The sequence below is a fragment of the Bubalus kerabau genome, chromosome 4 (genome assembly GCF_029407905.1).
Source record: "Bubalus kerabau isolate K-KA32 ecotype Philippines breed swamp buffalo chromosome 4, PCC_UOA_SB_1v2, whole genome shotgun sequence".
Classification (NCBI taxonomy): Eukaryota; Metazoa; Chordata; class Mammalia; order Artiodactyla; family Bovidae; genus Bubalus; species Bubalus kerabau.
Window position 1 is genome coordinate 75334210 of NC_073627.1, and position 15642 is coordinate 75349851.

Here is a 15642-nt window from a genome sequence, read left to right on the forward strand (position 1 = left end):
GTAGTTTAGACCTTAAAACAGCTCAGAGATAATTCTGGATGGTCAAAAAGGTAGTAAGTCAGCTGGAAAAGTAGATATAATGGGGGAAAAAATCAGAGCGCCTAAAAAGTGACTTACGTGCAAAGACCTACTGCTCTTCTTAGATTCCTGTCATCTCCTTGACATGCGTGGGTACAAGAGAGCTGGTCCTTCAGTCAGCCACTTATCTATTTAACGGGCAAGTAATGCTTTGGGCCACACAGGTTATAAAAAATGTCAGTTTTATTTGTATGTAACTAGGGAGTAAGACTGCAGTGAGTGTTCCCTCTTTACTACTCATATCCCAGCCAGGCATGTGGCCCCTGAGGAAGACCTCCAGGGTGGTCTTGCTAATGAAAGCAGTCTCTCGGAATTAAAGGTTAAATCTTTCAGAGTAAAGAAAGTTGGGTTTCCATTTGGGAATGGCCCCATCCTCGCCTCATCCTCACTGTTGGGGTGGCAACAGGTGGGCTTGGAGTTGTGGGCTCCCCTCTTATGCATTAGGAGTGTACAGGATCGAGAAATGTCTCACACCAATTCTTTATCCATCAGACAGCATCTCAGGGCAATGTTGTTGTTGTCATTTAGTCACTAAGTCATGTCTGAGTCTTTGAGACTTCATGGACTGTAGCCCGCCAGGTTCCTCTGTCCATGAGATTTTTCAGGCAAGAATACTGGAGGGGGTTGCCATTCCATTTTCCGGGGGATCATCCTGACCCCGGGATCAAACCCAGGTCTCCTGCATTGCAGGCAGATTCTTTACCACTAGGCCTCTCAAAGGCAATACTAGTTGATACTGAGGGTCTCTGAAGTGTGGGTGTTTGTCGTCTGACTTGTTGGTGCCAGAGTGAAGCAGGGGGGCCGGGGCAGCACCAAGAACTTCTGAGCAGTGTCACAAGAGGCCATCTGCGGTGCTCCCTGTATGTGGTGTTGTCTTGAGTCAGGCCTGATTGGCAGGAGAGTATTTCCAGGGGTTGTACTGAAAAGAGGACCTTTATGGTTCAGAACATCCACTTCGTGAGACAGGTTTGAAGCCATGCATGGCCTGCTCCTCACCGCAGCTCTCTGTCGGGAGGACATCACGCCTCCCGCGCACGTTTCTGAAAGCCTTGGTCCTTGTGCTTCAGTCCCCACGGTGACGCAACACAGCTCCACCTTCCCAAGCGGGGGTCCTGTGCTGGTAAACGAGGTCACTGTGTGAGGTGTTAGTTGTGACAGAACTCAGTGATGCTCAGAGTTTGGGAAAGTTACTTGTACTTCAAAGACTTCTGGGGGACTTCTGGGCCTGGGGCTCAGAGCGTCAGGAAGCTATAAAGGAAGGGTTAGACGGAATCCAGCCAGAACAGCCTGAATGAAAGTTTCCAATAAGTACGACACTTGTAGAGCTTCCCTGGTGGCTCAGGTGGTAGAGAATCTGCCTGCGATGCAGGAGACCCAGGTTTGATCCCTGGGTCAGGAAGATCCCTTGGAGAAGGGAATGGCTACTCACGCCAACATTCTTGCCTGGAGAATTCCATGCACAGAGGAACCTTGCGGGCCACAGTCCACGAGGACGCAAAGAGTCGGACACGACTGAATGACTAACACACACATAGACCAGTGTTACCCAAAGATCCATCGTTGGAGAAGGTCACATTGTAGGTTAAAAACCTGTATCCATATCTTGTATTTTTAATGTTCTCCACTCACTCTGACATTCAGCAGTCCTTCCTTCATGGGCAGGCTAACGTCTCTTCCTGTGCTTTTGACACGTGCTCTAGCTCATTCAGACCAACAAGCTGAAGCACTACCCCAGCATCCATGGAGACTTCAGCAACGACTTCAGGCAGCCCTGCGTGGTCTTCACTGGACACCCTTCCCTCCGGTTCGGGGACGTGGTCCATTTCATGGAGCTCTGGGGAAAGTCGAGTCTCAACACGGTCATCTTCACAGGTGAATCAACCAGCAAACAAAACCCTGTGCTTCCCACTGGGACCATCCCTGAATACCTGTAGGATGTTACCTACCACGTAGAGACCCCAGGAAGAATTGACAGTAAGGTGTAAATATGATACTGTTGTTGTTGTTGTGTCCAACTCTTTGTGACCTCGTGGACTACAGCACACGCTGTCCTTCACCATCTTCCGGAGCTTGCTCAGACTCATGTCTGTTGAGTCAGTGATGCCATCCAACCATCTCATCCTTTGTCACCCACTTCTCCTCCTGCCTTCAATCTTTCCCATCATCAGAGTCTTTTCCAATGAGTCGGCTCTTTGCACCAGGAGGCCAAAGTATTAGAGCTTCAGCTTCAGCATCAGTCCTTCCAATGAATATTCAGGATTGATTTCCTTTAGGATCGACTGGTTGGATCTCCTTGCTGTTCAAGGGACTCTCAAGAGTCTTCTCCAACACCACAGTTCAAAAGCAACAATCCTTTAGATCATTATTCTGTTGTAAATATGAAAGGATAAATCGCCCAGCAGGCGGAGGAGAAGAACACACACAGTGTCCCAGTAGATGCTGTGCGCTGGACAGCTTTCATAGCTGTTTTTGTAGATTTTGTCCCCGAGACAGGTTTCTGGTCTAGAACTACTGTTGACAGGATTTTGTAAGCTATTCAAAAACTGCAGGAATTCCAGTGATCAGTCTCGCTTCACCCTTAAGGAATTACTGACTGAGATGGCTCTTTCTCCTTAGGTTATAGTTTGCTCTGGCTTACAGTTTTTCTTGTGGAGATGAACCCCTCAGAATAAAGCTAATCCTTTAATGAGGGCACCTTAGGGGTTTTACTTAATCATTGTCTTACCAATCAGGGTCTTCAGATAGTCTTGGGATTTGAAACTCTCATGGGCATTGAAGTAAAGAGCCTCGATATGAAATCTAGGCGGAGTTACTGTGACCTCAGCCAGGTTACTCACCTCTGTAAGATGGGACTGTGGGTGGCTCCTCCTCGGGCAGCTCTCTGCTTTTAGTGAAATGTTATAAGGAAGGAGTTCTTACAAGGCCTGGCCCAGAAGCCTGTGGAGAAAGGACCAGTTGCCTTCTGGGAGTTTTCTAATGACTTTTAAGACATGAGTGGTGGAGGAGTCTAGTTATGCCCAAAGCTTTGGGGCCAGGTGGCCCCTTCCCCATGCTCAGCAGTGGGGCCAGCCAGAGACCACCAGGACCATCCCAGTAATCAAACAGACTTGGGTGCTGACTCGGCAGTGAGTCGGGAGACTGCTGGGGGAGACAGGAGGCATCGCAGGACATGGTCAAAAGAACTTAGAGGTCGGGCCTTGTGTTGGGTGATCTTGGAGGTGGGCTTATTGCTCCGGCTTGGTGTCATCAGGACCGGAAGTAGTTCTCTGGTTGCAAGATTCTTGTCTAGAGGGTTAGAAGAACAGAGCCAGGACAGGGTGGCATTTGCTTGTTTTGAGGTTTGGACAGGGTTGTGGTCTTGCATTCAGGCATGACTACAGAGGGCCTTGTTTCGGTCTTGATCCATGGTGGTCACCAAGCAGCCTTTTGTGACATCGGCATCATGTGGGATGGTTTCTGTGCAGTGGGAGGACGTGGCCTGGCCTCGAGTGATGAAAGCGCTCAGAGGAGCAGCTGGTGGGGGCAGCTGTGCTCCGTCCAGGCCCCCTGTTAGCCACAGGCAGAGGAAGCCAGGCTGTAAGGTTCACACCGCCCAGAGCCTCACCATTGATTGCCAGGTTGGGCTAAACAGGAAGTCATCTGGAGGAGGCTATCAGCAGTAGGACTAAGTGGGGGGCTCCTGTTCTTTCTGAGGGATGTTGGCTCTGACGTGACAGTGGGCACAGTAGGCCAAGGCGCAGAAGAAGTGTCGCGAGACCAGAAACTTCCCTTCAGCCAGCTGAAAAGAAAGAGAGGGCTATGTGACTGTCCGTACGTGCATCACCCAGCATTTGTTTGGGTCAGGAATTTATATTTAAACTGGTATGCTGCACTTCCAGAGCACAAGCTGTGTCATTTACAGCGTCTGCTAGATTCTGGGCCACTTTTTCTGGTTGTGTGACCCCTGGGAATTGTATCCATACAGTGGATACTCAGTATCCATCAGAGAGAGGTGGTGATCCCCCAGGCAGGTCAGGCTGCTTTGGGTGTTTCGGGTTCTTCTTGGGTAGACAGGATCCACCAGAAGAGTGAGCATTTAAAAACCTGGAAGCTCTGTGCATTCTCCAGAGTTCCCTGGGTAAGGAGCGGTGCGTGGAAGCTGGGGGCTACATATGGGAAGTGGTGTCCTTACGGGGCACAGGCTGTGTCAGGAACCTACAGGTCATTTTTCATGCCAGGACTAAGCCAGTGCTTTGGCCCGAGGTGGGCAGCTTTCTCGGTTAGAGTAAGCAGTCCTTGGCAGGCCGGCTTCAGTGGGGCTCCACAGAGAATAGGCCGGCCAATGAGGCAAGGACGGTTCCTGGGCGCTGGACAGGCGCTACGGATGGGCCCCGCAGCCTCAGCACAGGCTTTCTGTTGACGCGGGGCCACGATCCTTCTCGTTCTTCTTTGCGTCCTGTGGAGGAGGAGGCACGGGATTTGTCTCTCGCGTGGGGGGTGGTCTTTGCGCTCTTGCTTTGAGTGGCCTGGGCCGGACTTCTCCACTGTGAAGTCACCCACTTTTGTATTAATCAGCATCTCTTGGGGGACACTTTGAGGCTGTCTATTCATCTGGTCTTCCCCAGAGGTTTATCTGATTTTTCCAGCATCTATTGATGATTCTGGTCTGAATAAATTATTCCTGCGATGGCTGCCAACGCATGACCCCCCCCCCCCCCGATTTCATGGTTTCTTCTACATTTGTTAGTTGGCATCTTGTTGCAAAGAAGAGCTTTCCTCTCCCCCTCATTTACTTAGGTATCCCTTCATTGTCTCATCTCTCTCCAAGAGTGTTGAAAACCTCGAGTTCACACTCCTGCCTGCAGTTCCGCGTCCGGCCTGCAGTGCTCGGTCCGGCCTCTCCCCCTGTCTGCCCAGCGATCACTCCTCTCCCCCAAGTCAGGACTCTGTCTCCTGTACCCGCAGGGCCTTTGCTGTCTTGCTGTCCATCCGCTGGGCCTGGGCCACGCCAGCCGCTTCCTCACGTGGCCGTGCGTCTGTTGCTTTCATTTTTAACACTTATTTTCTTGGCTGCACCAGGTCTTAGTTGCGACCCAGGGGATCCGGTTCCCTGACCAGGGATCAAACCCAGACACCCGGCATTGGGAGCGCGGAGTCTTAGCCACTGAACCGCCAAGGAAGGCCCCGGCACCTTCATTTTGAATCTCCTTTCTTGCGCTCCCCTTAGAGCCCGACTTCTCGTACCTGGAAGCACTGGCTCCCTACCAGCCCCTGGCCATGAAGTGCATCTACTGCCCCATCGATACGCGACTGAACTTCATCCAGGTGTCGAAGCTGCTCAGAGAAGTGCAGGTACGCGGGCGGGGCCGTGGGCCGCTGTGCCACTTGCTCCCGCGTCTGTGCACTCTGCTCTGCGGACGAGGGCTAGATGTCCTCACCCCCGCCCCCAGGGTGCTCGGCCCGGTACCCTCCAGATTCCAGACTAGTGGGCTTTCCACCCTGAAAGAGGTTTCTCCTCTAAAAAAAAAAAATCAAAAGTGGAAGGAAAAGCAAGCATAAGCAGTGTATTATTTTTGACAAGGACCACTTGTGTCCAGTTGGGTGGTATTTGGCCAAAGTAGACACTGGCTTCCTAATTATTTTTCTCCCAAGATAATAAAAGAAGACATTTATAAAAACAAAACCCAAAAAACTCTGACATGGTGTGTCCTCCACAACTGAGGACATGGCCTGGCCATCGCCCACTGCCTAGGACCTGGGGGCCTACAGGTCCAGACCGGAGACACAGACGAGCACAGAAAGCCATAGCTCTTCTTCGCCAGCGAGTCGGGGTGCCAGTCAGTGCTGCTGAAGGACAGAGAGGCTGCCCTCCAGGGACCTGGAGACCCTTTGAGAATGGGCCCTTGGATGTCACCCTCAAAGTGGCTTAAATAGAGGGATAAAACAAATGCACGATGAGGCAGTAAATCCCTTGCTCATCACCATGGCTTTCCTTGAAACTTCGGTGCTTCCCCCCACTCACACTGTGGTCACTGGTGACTTGGGTTTGAGAGGATGGGAGCTCGGCACGGCCCTGTGGTGAGCCCGGGTGGCGTCTGGGGAGGGTGAGGCCAGGACTGGGCCTGCTGCCGCCTCACGCCCTCCTCCCCCCGACCCCGCCTCTCGATCCTCAGCCCCTCCACGTGGTCTGTCCCGAGCAGTACACCCAGCCACCCCCGGCGCAGTCCCACCGCATGGACCTCATGGTGGACTGCCAGCCGCCCGCCATGTCCTATCGGCGCGCTGAGGTCCTCGCCCTGCCCTTCAAGCGTCGGTACGAGAAGATCGAAATCATGCCGGAGGTGAGCGTTGGGCTTCCCGGGGCTTCCCCAGGTTTCTGCTTGAGTCTGGAAGACCGTCCTGGGGTGGCTTTCTTTGCGGTTTGTGTCACACACGAATGAACCAAGATACACGGACCCTTAGCAGATAACTGGGAAGCGGGCTGAGCTTTTCAGCTGCCTCTTTGGCTGCAGCAAAAGTGAGCTAGCCCTTAGTGAACATCAGAACCTCCAGCCCTTCGTGAACTCGGAGTTGCAGCATGTGGGATCTAGTTCCCTGTTCAGGGATCCAACCTGGGCTCTTTGCACTGGGAGTGCGAAGTTTCAGCTGCCGGACCACCAGGGAAGTCCCCCTCCTCCTGTTTCCAGTAATGAAGTAACATGCCAACACCAGGCCTGCTGGAGTGCCGCTTATATTAAAGTTCAGTGTGTCACCCGGGGGGTCGGAGCCTGGAGAGCAAATACGCTGTTGTCAGCTCTGTCATTAACCGCCTTAGGGGTGTGGGCTTTCTCGTTCTTCCTGGACCTCATTTACCAGTGAGGGTCAGGTCTCACTGAGTTCAGCAGTAGATGGAGGACATGAAAGTAACCAAAAAGTAAGGAAAGTTTACATCCCTGCATGATCATCATTTACATGCATTTTAGTAGAACGTAAAGATTTTATTCTGTGAAGATTTTGTCCTTTAACCCCAGTGAGTGTAGAGCCCGCAGCTGATCTGGGCTGTGGCGGTGCTGGGGCGCGTGGCGCACGCCTTCCCGTGGGGATCGCAGCGGGGTGCGCGGGGCCGCTGTCGCCAGCAGCGGCAGCCTTGAGAACCTGTTGGAAATGCAGGTTTCTGCAGCCCCACCTCGGTCCTGCTGAGGCGGAGACTCCAGGTGAGGCCCAGCCTCTGGGTCTCTGCCAGCCTCCTCATGGGTCTGATGCTGAAATTGGACAACCACTGGTGTCAGAGGCCATGTGCCGGTTTCCAGTGTGAAAGGCAAAAGGAAGGCAGAATCCTGGGTCTCAGGAGCCCAGGTGGGATGCTCCTCGCCTGAGAACCAGCGCTCTGGACGACCTCCTTTTGTTTTTAAGGCCCCTCGGCCTTCTCAGGCTTTGATTTGTATGAACTTGTCATAAGATTCATTTTTCCATAAAAGTATGCTTGTTCATTCTAGAAAACTTGGGAAATAAGGAGGAAAAGGATATAGACCAAAAAAAAAAAAAATGTCAATCCTAGTTTGAATACCAAACATAATTACTATTCCAATTTTTGTGTATTTGCCATGTCTGTTCACCGTGTTGTGGGTGTGTTTGAATCATGTATCATATAATCCCTTTGTCATGTAAAGGTAAGTATATTGTGTCATTCAAGATACTTCAAAAGCTTTTGAAGACCATTCATGAATGGTCTATCATAATGTCTCATCATTTCACTGTTCCTTTATGGGTGGATATTTATTATTTCTGCATTTTCAAATTGCAAATAATACTTTTAGAAACATGCTTTCACATAAATCTTTGTGTGTGGGATGTAGAGAGAGAACTAGAAGTATCATTTGGTTTTGCCTGGGAAGTGCACGTGAGAGGAAGGAGTTCAAGTCCGTCACGGTTCTTTCGGCTTTGCTACAGCTAGTGGATGCTCATCTCTCCCCCAGATCAGCTCCCTGGTAGACCCTCCTTCTCTCTCCCTGCATGTGCAAAGCAGGAGCCCTGTCGTCAGCCCTCAGGGGCCTCCATTAAGAGAAAACCTCTGTTTCTGGGGTGGCCAGTGAACGCGTCCTCCTTCCCAGAGATGTCCTCACTGAGTCGTCTGTGGGCTCCAGATAGATTTCCCTGCGGCTGAGCTGCCACTTCAGAGTCTCCTTGGAGATGAATTTATTCCTGGGGCCGCCCAGGGAGAGTCCCCCGCCTGCTCGGCTCCCACACTGCCGTCTGTGAGCCACCCCAGCCAGGTCTTTGGCTTTACAGGTCTGCCCGGCAGCCTGACCTTTGTCAGCGCCGCATCAGAAGGAAAACGGTATTTGTGGATGGGCGTGGCCGGGCACCTAGAGCACCCGGATCTCTCAGTGGGAACATTTCGCACTGTTGCATTTTTTTCTCGTTTTAAAATTGTATTTATTTTTGGCTGTGCTGGGTCTTGCTGCACGGGCTCCTCTCTAGCTGCAGCGTGCTGCTTTCTCGTTGCAGTGGCTTCTCCTGTTGCGGAGCGTGGCCTCTAGGGCACATGGGCCTGGTAGTTGCGGCGCTGGGCTCTGGAGCGCAGACGCCATAGTTGTGCACAGGCTTAACTGCTCCGCAGCATATGGGATCTTCCCCGATCAGGGACTGGACCCGTGTGTCCTGCACTGGCAGGTGGAATCTTTACCGCTGAGCCACCAGGGAAGCCCCCCACCCCCCGTTTTTTTTTTTTAAGTTGAAGTATAATTGACCTACCTTCCTCCATGTTAGTTCCTGGTGCATAATAACGTGGTGATTCAGTATATCTCTACGTTACAAAATGATCACCACACTAAGTCTATTACCATAATATTACAACAGTATTGACTGCATTTCCTGTAATGTACATTTCATCCCCTTGAATCAGCCTCTGTCACCTATTTGAGAAATTGGTCATTGCCTCCCTTCTGGCACCCACCTGTTTGTTCTCCATAACTGAGTTTGTTTCTTTATGTTTCTTCATTTGTTTTGCTTTTTAGATTTCACTTACCATAATACCCTCTAGGTCTATCCATGTTGTCACAGCAAAATTTCATTGTTTCTTTATGACTAATATCCCGTGTGTGTGTGTGTGTGTGTGTGTGTGTGTGTGTGTGTTGCATCTTCTTCATTCATCTATCAGAAGACATTTAGGTGGCTTCCATATCTTAGCTATAGTAAATAGTGTTACCCTGAACACAGGGGTGCATGCATCTTTTCAAATTAGTGTTTTGTTTTCTTTGAGTAAATGCCCAGGAGTGGACTTGCTGGGTCATCTGGTAGTTCTGTTTTTAATTTTTTGAGGAACCGCCATACTGTTTCCATAGCGCCTCCACCAATCTACCACCCCACCAACAGTGCCCACGTGTTCCCCTGTCTTTATATTCTCACCACCAGTTATTTGCTGTCTTTTTGACAACCACCATTCTGACAGGTATGAGGTGATACCTCATTGTGGTGTTGATATCCACTTGCCTGATGATTAGTAACTGGCCATCTGTATGTCTTATTTGGAAAAATGCCTATTCAGGTCTTCTGCCCATTTTCAGAGGGGGTATGTTGAGTTATATGAGTTCCCTGTGAATTCTGGATTAGCTGGTGCATCATTTGTAAATACCTTCTCCTTTACCGTAGGCAGCCTTCTTGTTTTATTGACAGTATCTTTCATTGTGCAAAAGTTTTTTTTTTGATGCAGTCTCATTTATCTTTGCTCTTGAATCCCATACTTGAGATACATCCAGAAATAAAATTGATAAAAGACCAATGTCAAAGATGCCTATGTTTTGTTCCAGGAGTTTTATGGTTTAAGGTCTTATAGTTTAAGTCTTTAATCCATTTTGAGATTGTTTTACGTGGTACAAGACTTTGCATATAGCGGTCCAGTCTTCCCAGTAACATTTATTGAAGAGACGGTCTTCCCCATTGTATATTCTGGCTTCCTTTGTCATAAATGACCATATAAGCATGTGTTAAAAAGATTTTGAATCATTGTATTTACATTTTCATTTGTCTCCAGGTATTTTTTCATTTCTTCTTCATCTCCTCAGTGACTCATTGTTGAGTAGCACATTGCTTAGCCTCCATGCACTTGTGTAAGTTTTTTTCATGTAGTTGATTTCCAGTTTCATAGCATTATGATTGGACAAGATGCTTGATATGATTTCAGTCTTCTTAAAATCTGCTGAGACTTGTACTGTGGCCCCACGTTTGATCTCTCCTGGAGAATGTTCCACGTACACTTGGGTAGAAGGTATATTCTGCTGTTTGTGGACAGAATGTTCTCTATATCTATTAAGTCCATTTGGGCTAATGTATCATTTGAGGCCAGTGTTTCCTTATTGATGTTCTGTTTGGGTGATCCATTCACTGATGTAAGTGGGGTGTTAAAGGCTCCTGCTGTTATTGTACGACTTTCAGTTTCTCACCATCCATCCCTGAGCTGGGCACGGTGGCCCAGCGTGGCCTCCTAACCCCTCACCCTGGGCAGCACGGCTGCAGCACCCTCTGCCCCCAGTTTATAGGGAACCTGGCTGAAACCCCCGTCTTTGCTCCCAGCTTGCAGACTCGCTGGTGCCCATGGAGATTAAGCCTGGCATTTCCTTGGCAACCGTCTCGGCTGTGCTGCACACGAAAGATAACAAGCATGTTCTTCAGGTATCGTGGGGAGGCTGGGCTGGGCTCCAAGAGGAACCTCCAGGGCCTGTGGGGACTGGAACCCTTCCTCCTGAGAAGGTGCCCACGTTCCAGCCAGCTGCCAGGACAGTGCTTCCCACACCAGCAGATAGTAGAGGTCAGACTTCCTGAGGGATCAGATCTGAAGGAAAGGGCACTACTAATTTCTCTGGCTACGTGCCTTGGAGAGAGAAAAGGGAGGAGAAACAGTTCTTCATAGGGACGGGGCCACCCTTCTAGAGCCACCACCGCTCCAGGAGCATCGGCTCCCCCGGTGGTGCGCAGGAGACAAGCTCTCATCAGGCGCCCGTCCTGAGCCCGCAGGCGTGAGGTGGGAGGGAAGGTAGACCCAACCGCGCGCAGCCCCTGCCCTCGGGGGCCCCGAAGCAGTCAGGCCAAGGGCTGGGAACCGCTGTTTGGGCCCCCGTCTTCACCTCGTGAGGACCCCCCTCAGGGCTGGGCTCTGCCACTGTCATCCCCCAAGGCTGTGTGCCCGTAGCAGCCGCTTACAGTGCTGGGCGCGGGCCCGGGTCCTGACCAGCCGTTGTCTTCTTTAGGCCTCACAGAGTCCTCTGTACTATCACACTGTAGGGGCAGTTGCTCTGCCCTTCGTTTTCTTGACGGAAGGACTGTAACTGGTCAGTCTGGCCCCACAGCCTGTGTCCTCAGCCCTGGTACTACTGCTCCAGGCCCAGCTGCCAACGTGGGTTATTAAGAATTTACATAGAGAGGAGCCTGGGGGGCTACAGCCCACGGGGGTCACAGAGTCGGATATGACTGAATTGAGTCGACTGAAAATTAAAAACAGATCTTGCTAAAAGGAAGGTATCTTTGCCAGCTAAGATAATGATTCTGTGGCTAGCTGGCTTTAGCTTGTGTGTACTGTGTGGAGATCCAGCTGGAGACGGCCCTGAACACAGGGCACAGCGGCACTGGCCCTCCCAGGAAGAGGGTCCCGCGGGTGGCCTGCACCGACCTGGGGCTCCTAGGTGATTTCTTGACGAGACCCGTTTTCCTCCTGCCCAGCCTCCGCCCAAGCCCGCCCAGCCCACAGGCGGCAAGAAGCGAAAGCGGGCAAGTGACGACATTCCAGACTGCAAGGTTCTGAAGCCTCTGCTGAGCGGCTCCATCCCCGTGGACCAGTTCGTGCAGACGCTGGAGAAGGTAGGCGCTGTGGGCTTGCGCACGCTGGCGTCCCTCCCGGGAGCCCGTGCGCTGTCCCCGCAGCATCTGCCCGTTCTCGGTCAGGGCGGGGCTCGAACCAGGCGGGAGCTGCAGAGTTAAGAGGGGAGCTGACCTTCTTCCCCCCACCCCACTACCAGGCTGCCACAAGACTGCGCCCCAGCCCCACTTCTTGTGGGAACCAGACCGAGGAGGGGCCTTTCTTCAGAAACATTGCTGTAACATATCGGGCAGGGGGCTGGCCACGAAAGAAGGGTCTGTCCTCTTAGGGCCCCACTTTTGTATGAGAAGACCCTTTGCATGGCCGGCTCAGAGGAGATGCCAGTGCGGTGTGGGCAGAGGGGTCCTGATCCCCTGGCGCTCAGGGAGCGGGGCCAGTGATTCCCAGATGGGGTAGTGGGAGAGAGAAGCAGGTGGTCATGGTGGAGGATGGGGGTCCCTCCCCCAGATCAGCATCCTTCCCACTCTTCCCCTGGTGGCTGGTGGAATAGATTTCATGACTACAAGTAAGAGGAAAAAGAATTTATTAACCTGAAAGTGTTTTGTAATTCTGGCTTCAGAGGCCACTGTTTTGGCATCAGAATTAGAGTCCTTGACAGAAAAGAGGAGCAGTTGGCTAAAGATAGTATTTTTCATGCTGCTTCTTGCGGGAAGAACTGCAGTTAACACTAGAAACTATTCCAGGAAAAGAGATTTTCTTCTTAGTTACTGCCTTTTGTCCAGACTCACTCAGTACCTGGGTGCTTTCCAATCTTAAAGGCTTTGTCTTTGTTGGGAATTTTCTCCACTCGTCATTTAATTTTCCTCACATTGAGGGCTTTCCCCGAGTTGTTGGGCTCCCCTGACCCCTAGAGATGTGGGGACACCCCTTGGGGACCCCGTGCTGCGCACACAGCAGCGTTCCTCCTGACCATGCGGCACCCCCAGCTGTACTGATGGGACTCACACTTCACTTGTTTCTTGAAAACTTGAAACACCTTGCTTTCCCAGAAAGATCTTATTTACTTCTGTCTGGCTCTCCCAGGAGTTGATCTCTAGGACCCGACTATCTCCCACTCCAGTTTCTGCCCCGATCTCCTCATGCAGGAGGAACATCCCTTTCTGCGTCAAAGACGGAGAACCTCCCTAGGTCATGATTATTACCTATCTTGTGTCCTTCTCAGGCAAATCATTCTTCTTTCCACCTTTCTCAACTTTACATCTGATGTGTAAGGAAATTCTGAGTTAGCATGGGAGGGGGCCCTGGAGAAGTATTTGATACACTGCTTCGTCTCCCCCTTTGGCAGGGACTTGCCAGATCACAAGGTCACTGGTACCTGTGGTGAGAAAGGCATCTTCCTGCGACAGGGTGGAGGGTTTTTACAGGTGTGGCCGGGGGGATGGAACACCCAGCCTCCTGAACCCAGGTGCCTGGATGTGCTCCTCAGATGATACGCAAAAGCTTAAGCAGGTGGTAGGAATTCTGTTGTGTTTTGTATGAGATTTTTGCATGGTTGGGAGCTTCACCTGGAATTCTATTGCTGTAGTAGGTCCTGGGACTGCTCTGAAGAACTGTATTGAGGAGAGTCCAAAATGCCAGTTTCTAGAATGTTCAGTGTAGCCAACGCTGGAAAGGGAAGTGAAAGTGTTAGTTGCTCAGTCGTGTCCGACTCTTCACAATCCCATAAACTGGAGTCCACTGGGTCTCCTGTACTGCAGGCCAAATCCTTACTTACCCTGTGAGCCACCAGGGAAGGAGCATCTCGGATGCTAAAATGCCTTCCTGCCCCTTTTCTCTTGGTGCAGCATGGCTTCAGCGACATCAAGGTAGAAGACACAGCCAAGGGCCATATCGTCCTGCTGCAAGAAGCTGAGACCCTCATCCAGATTGAGGAAGACTCGACCCATATCATCTGTGACGACGACGAGGTGCTCCGGGTCCGCTTGCGGGACCTGGTCCTCAAGTTCCTTCAGAAGTTCTGAGGGGAAGGCCCGTGCCACCTCCACATCCCCGGACCCCTGCGTCCTCCACTGCAGCTGCCAGCCCCCAGCAGAGGAAGGGAAGACCTGCAGCTGGGGGGTCTCGGTGGTGGTGGGCTCTGGCTCAAAGATCAAAGAAGCGGCTTTTGAGATACCTTCTCGGGAGCTACAGCCAGAACCTCGCAGTCTGGATTCTCAGCACTGTTTGGGGACAGAGCTCTCCCTTTAAACTTTAGGCGTGTGTCCTTCCCAGGCCTGCGTAGCCAGGCAGGTAAGGCAACAGGCTGAGGAGGAGTGAGAGTCACAGCAGCTTTGCGTCGGGTCAGTGGTGGGAGGAACGTGAAAGATGACGTGTGGCCCATTTGTCACAGTTTCACAGGCCTCAGGCAGAGCAACTAGTCTTTGATTTTATTTTGTTGTGTACAGTGCTGTACCTGATAAGAAAGACGATGCCAAGCAATTAGCAAAGGTTCATTTTGCTTTTATAATGTGAGCTCATTTTGTTAATAAAATTTATTTTTTATAGAAGTAGCTGTGTTCTGTTGAACCTAGGATTTATGCATTCACTTAGCATCTATGAAAAGATATGAAAATATACAGAACTGAACTTGGCAAATTTTAGTTTGGTGTGTGCATTAATGTATTTCTTCAGTTGTATAAAGGGTACTTAACTTGATCTGAGCTGTATCTGTATGGAAAACAGCAGCACAGACCGCTAACACTGACCTTGGCCTTCTGGGGGAGGGCCTGAACTAGGCTCCACTCGCCTGTGCCACTGCCCTTCCCACAGATTGTCTGCACTCCTGCGCATTAAACTCAGACGCCTGCATCTGCAATAATGGAATTGTTTGAAACAGGTATTTACCAGATTCCATCTAGTCTAAGACAGCGTCAGTTGTCACACTCATGCCAGCTCTGTAAGTATTAAAATGTGTGGGTGGGGAGTAGCACGCAAGTCTTAGAACTGGCCTACAGCAGAAGCAAATGCTTACCGTTTTTTCAGACTGGTTGAAATTCAGTTGGAAGTCAGTCCTCCAGCCTGGGCAGCAGCAGAACCTCACAGCGGGCTTGAGTGACCCAAGAACTGTAGCATGTAAAAGTCTACCTGCTCAGGTTTTACAGAGAGTTGACTGTCAGTTCTCTCTCTGAAATGGCCCTGTCCCTGGGAAGCAGTTCTTCCTTAGCGAAGGGAAAACACAACTTCATCTTTGCCATCTCCAGCTGGGCCAGCCTTGGTTGGATACAGACATGTTTCCACAGGTTTGTGCTTCCCAAGGTACAGGTCACTGCAGTCGAGGGGCCTCGGACGTGTCCACAGTAAACAGTGGGGGAAGACGGGCAGCCGGGCTACGAAAAGTCAGCTCGTGCTTAGGAGAGTTGTGAATACGCGGCACATGTAGGCATGCTTCCTAACACAATGAGAGAAATCAAGGTAAGGTTTTTTTAAAGTTTTCTTAACATCTTGAAAAATGCAAAAGCAGTATAAAATAGAAAGAAATCAAATGTCCTCTAACAGTGAGTGACATGTCCAGGAATGGCTTGGGTTTGTCCAAGCTGGATTTCTGTTAAGGGCTTAAGTAATCCCAAGGGATCAATTCCAAGGTCTTACTCTCGACAGATGGTCACTAGAGAGACAAACACTATGTGAATGTAAATTAGTTGATAGACTGATGGGCAGGAAATAATTAAGAAATTATGAAGGTTTCAGCTATCATCACCACCTACTTCATGGCAGAAGCCAGTCAGGAAGACACAAAGAATCATTTGTTACAGCAG

At 50.7% G+C, this 15642-nt stretch overlaps 1 protein-coding gene across 1 annotated transcript in view; it reads left to right on the forward strand.

The window, feature by feature from the left end:
• Positions 1-14394, forward strand: part of INTS9 (integrator complex subunit 9) — a 121322-nt gene extending 106928 nt beyond the window's left edge. Inside the window, exons 12-17 of the mRNA XM_055577730.1 lie at positions 1779-1950; positions 5285-5409; positions 6231-6398; positions 10609-10707; positions 11752-11889; positions 13693-14394. Coding sequence (XP_055433705.1) covers positions 1779-1950; positions 5285-5409; positions 6231-6398; positions 10609-10707; positions 11752-11889; positions 13693-13869 — 879 coding nt within the window. The 3' untranslated portion in view covers positions 13870-14394. The remainder of the gene's footprint in view (positions 1-1778; positions 1951-5284; positions 5410-6230; positions 6399-10608; positions 10708-11751; positions 11890-13692) is intronic.
• Positions 14395-15642: the final 1248 nt, after the last annotated feature.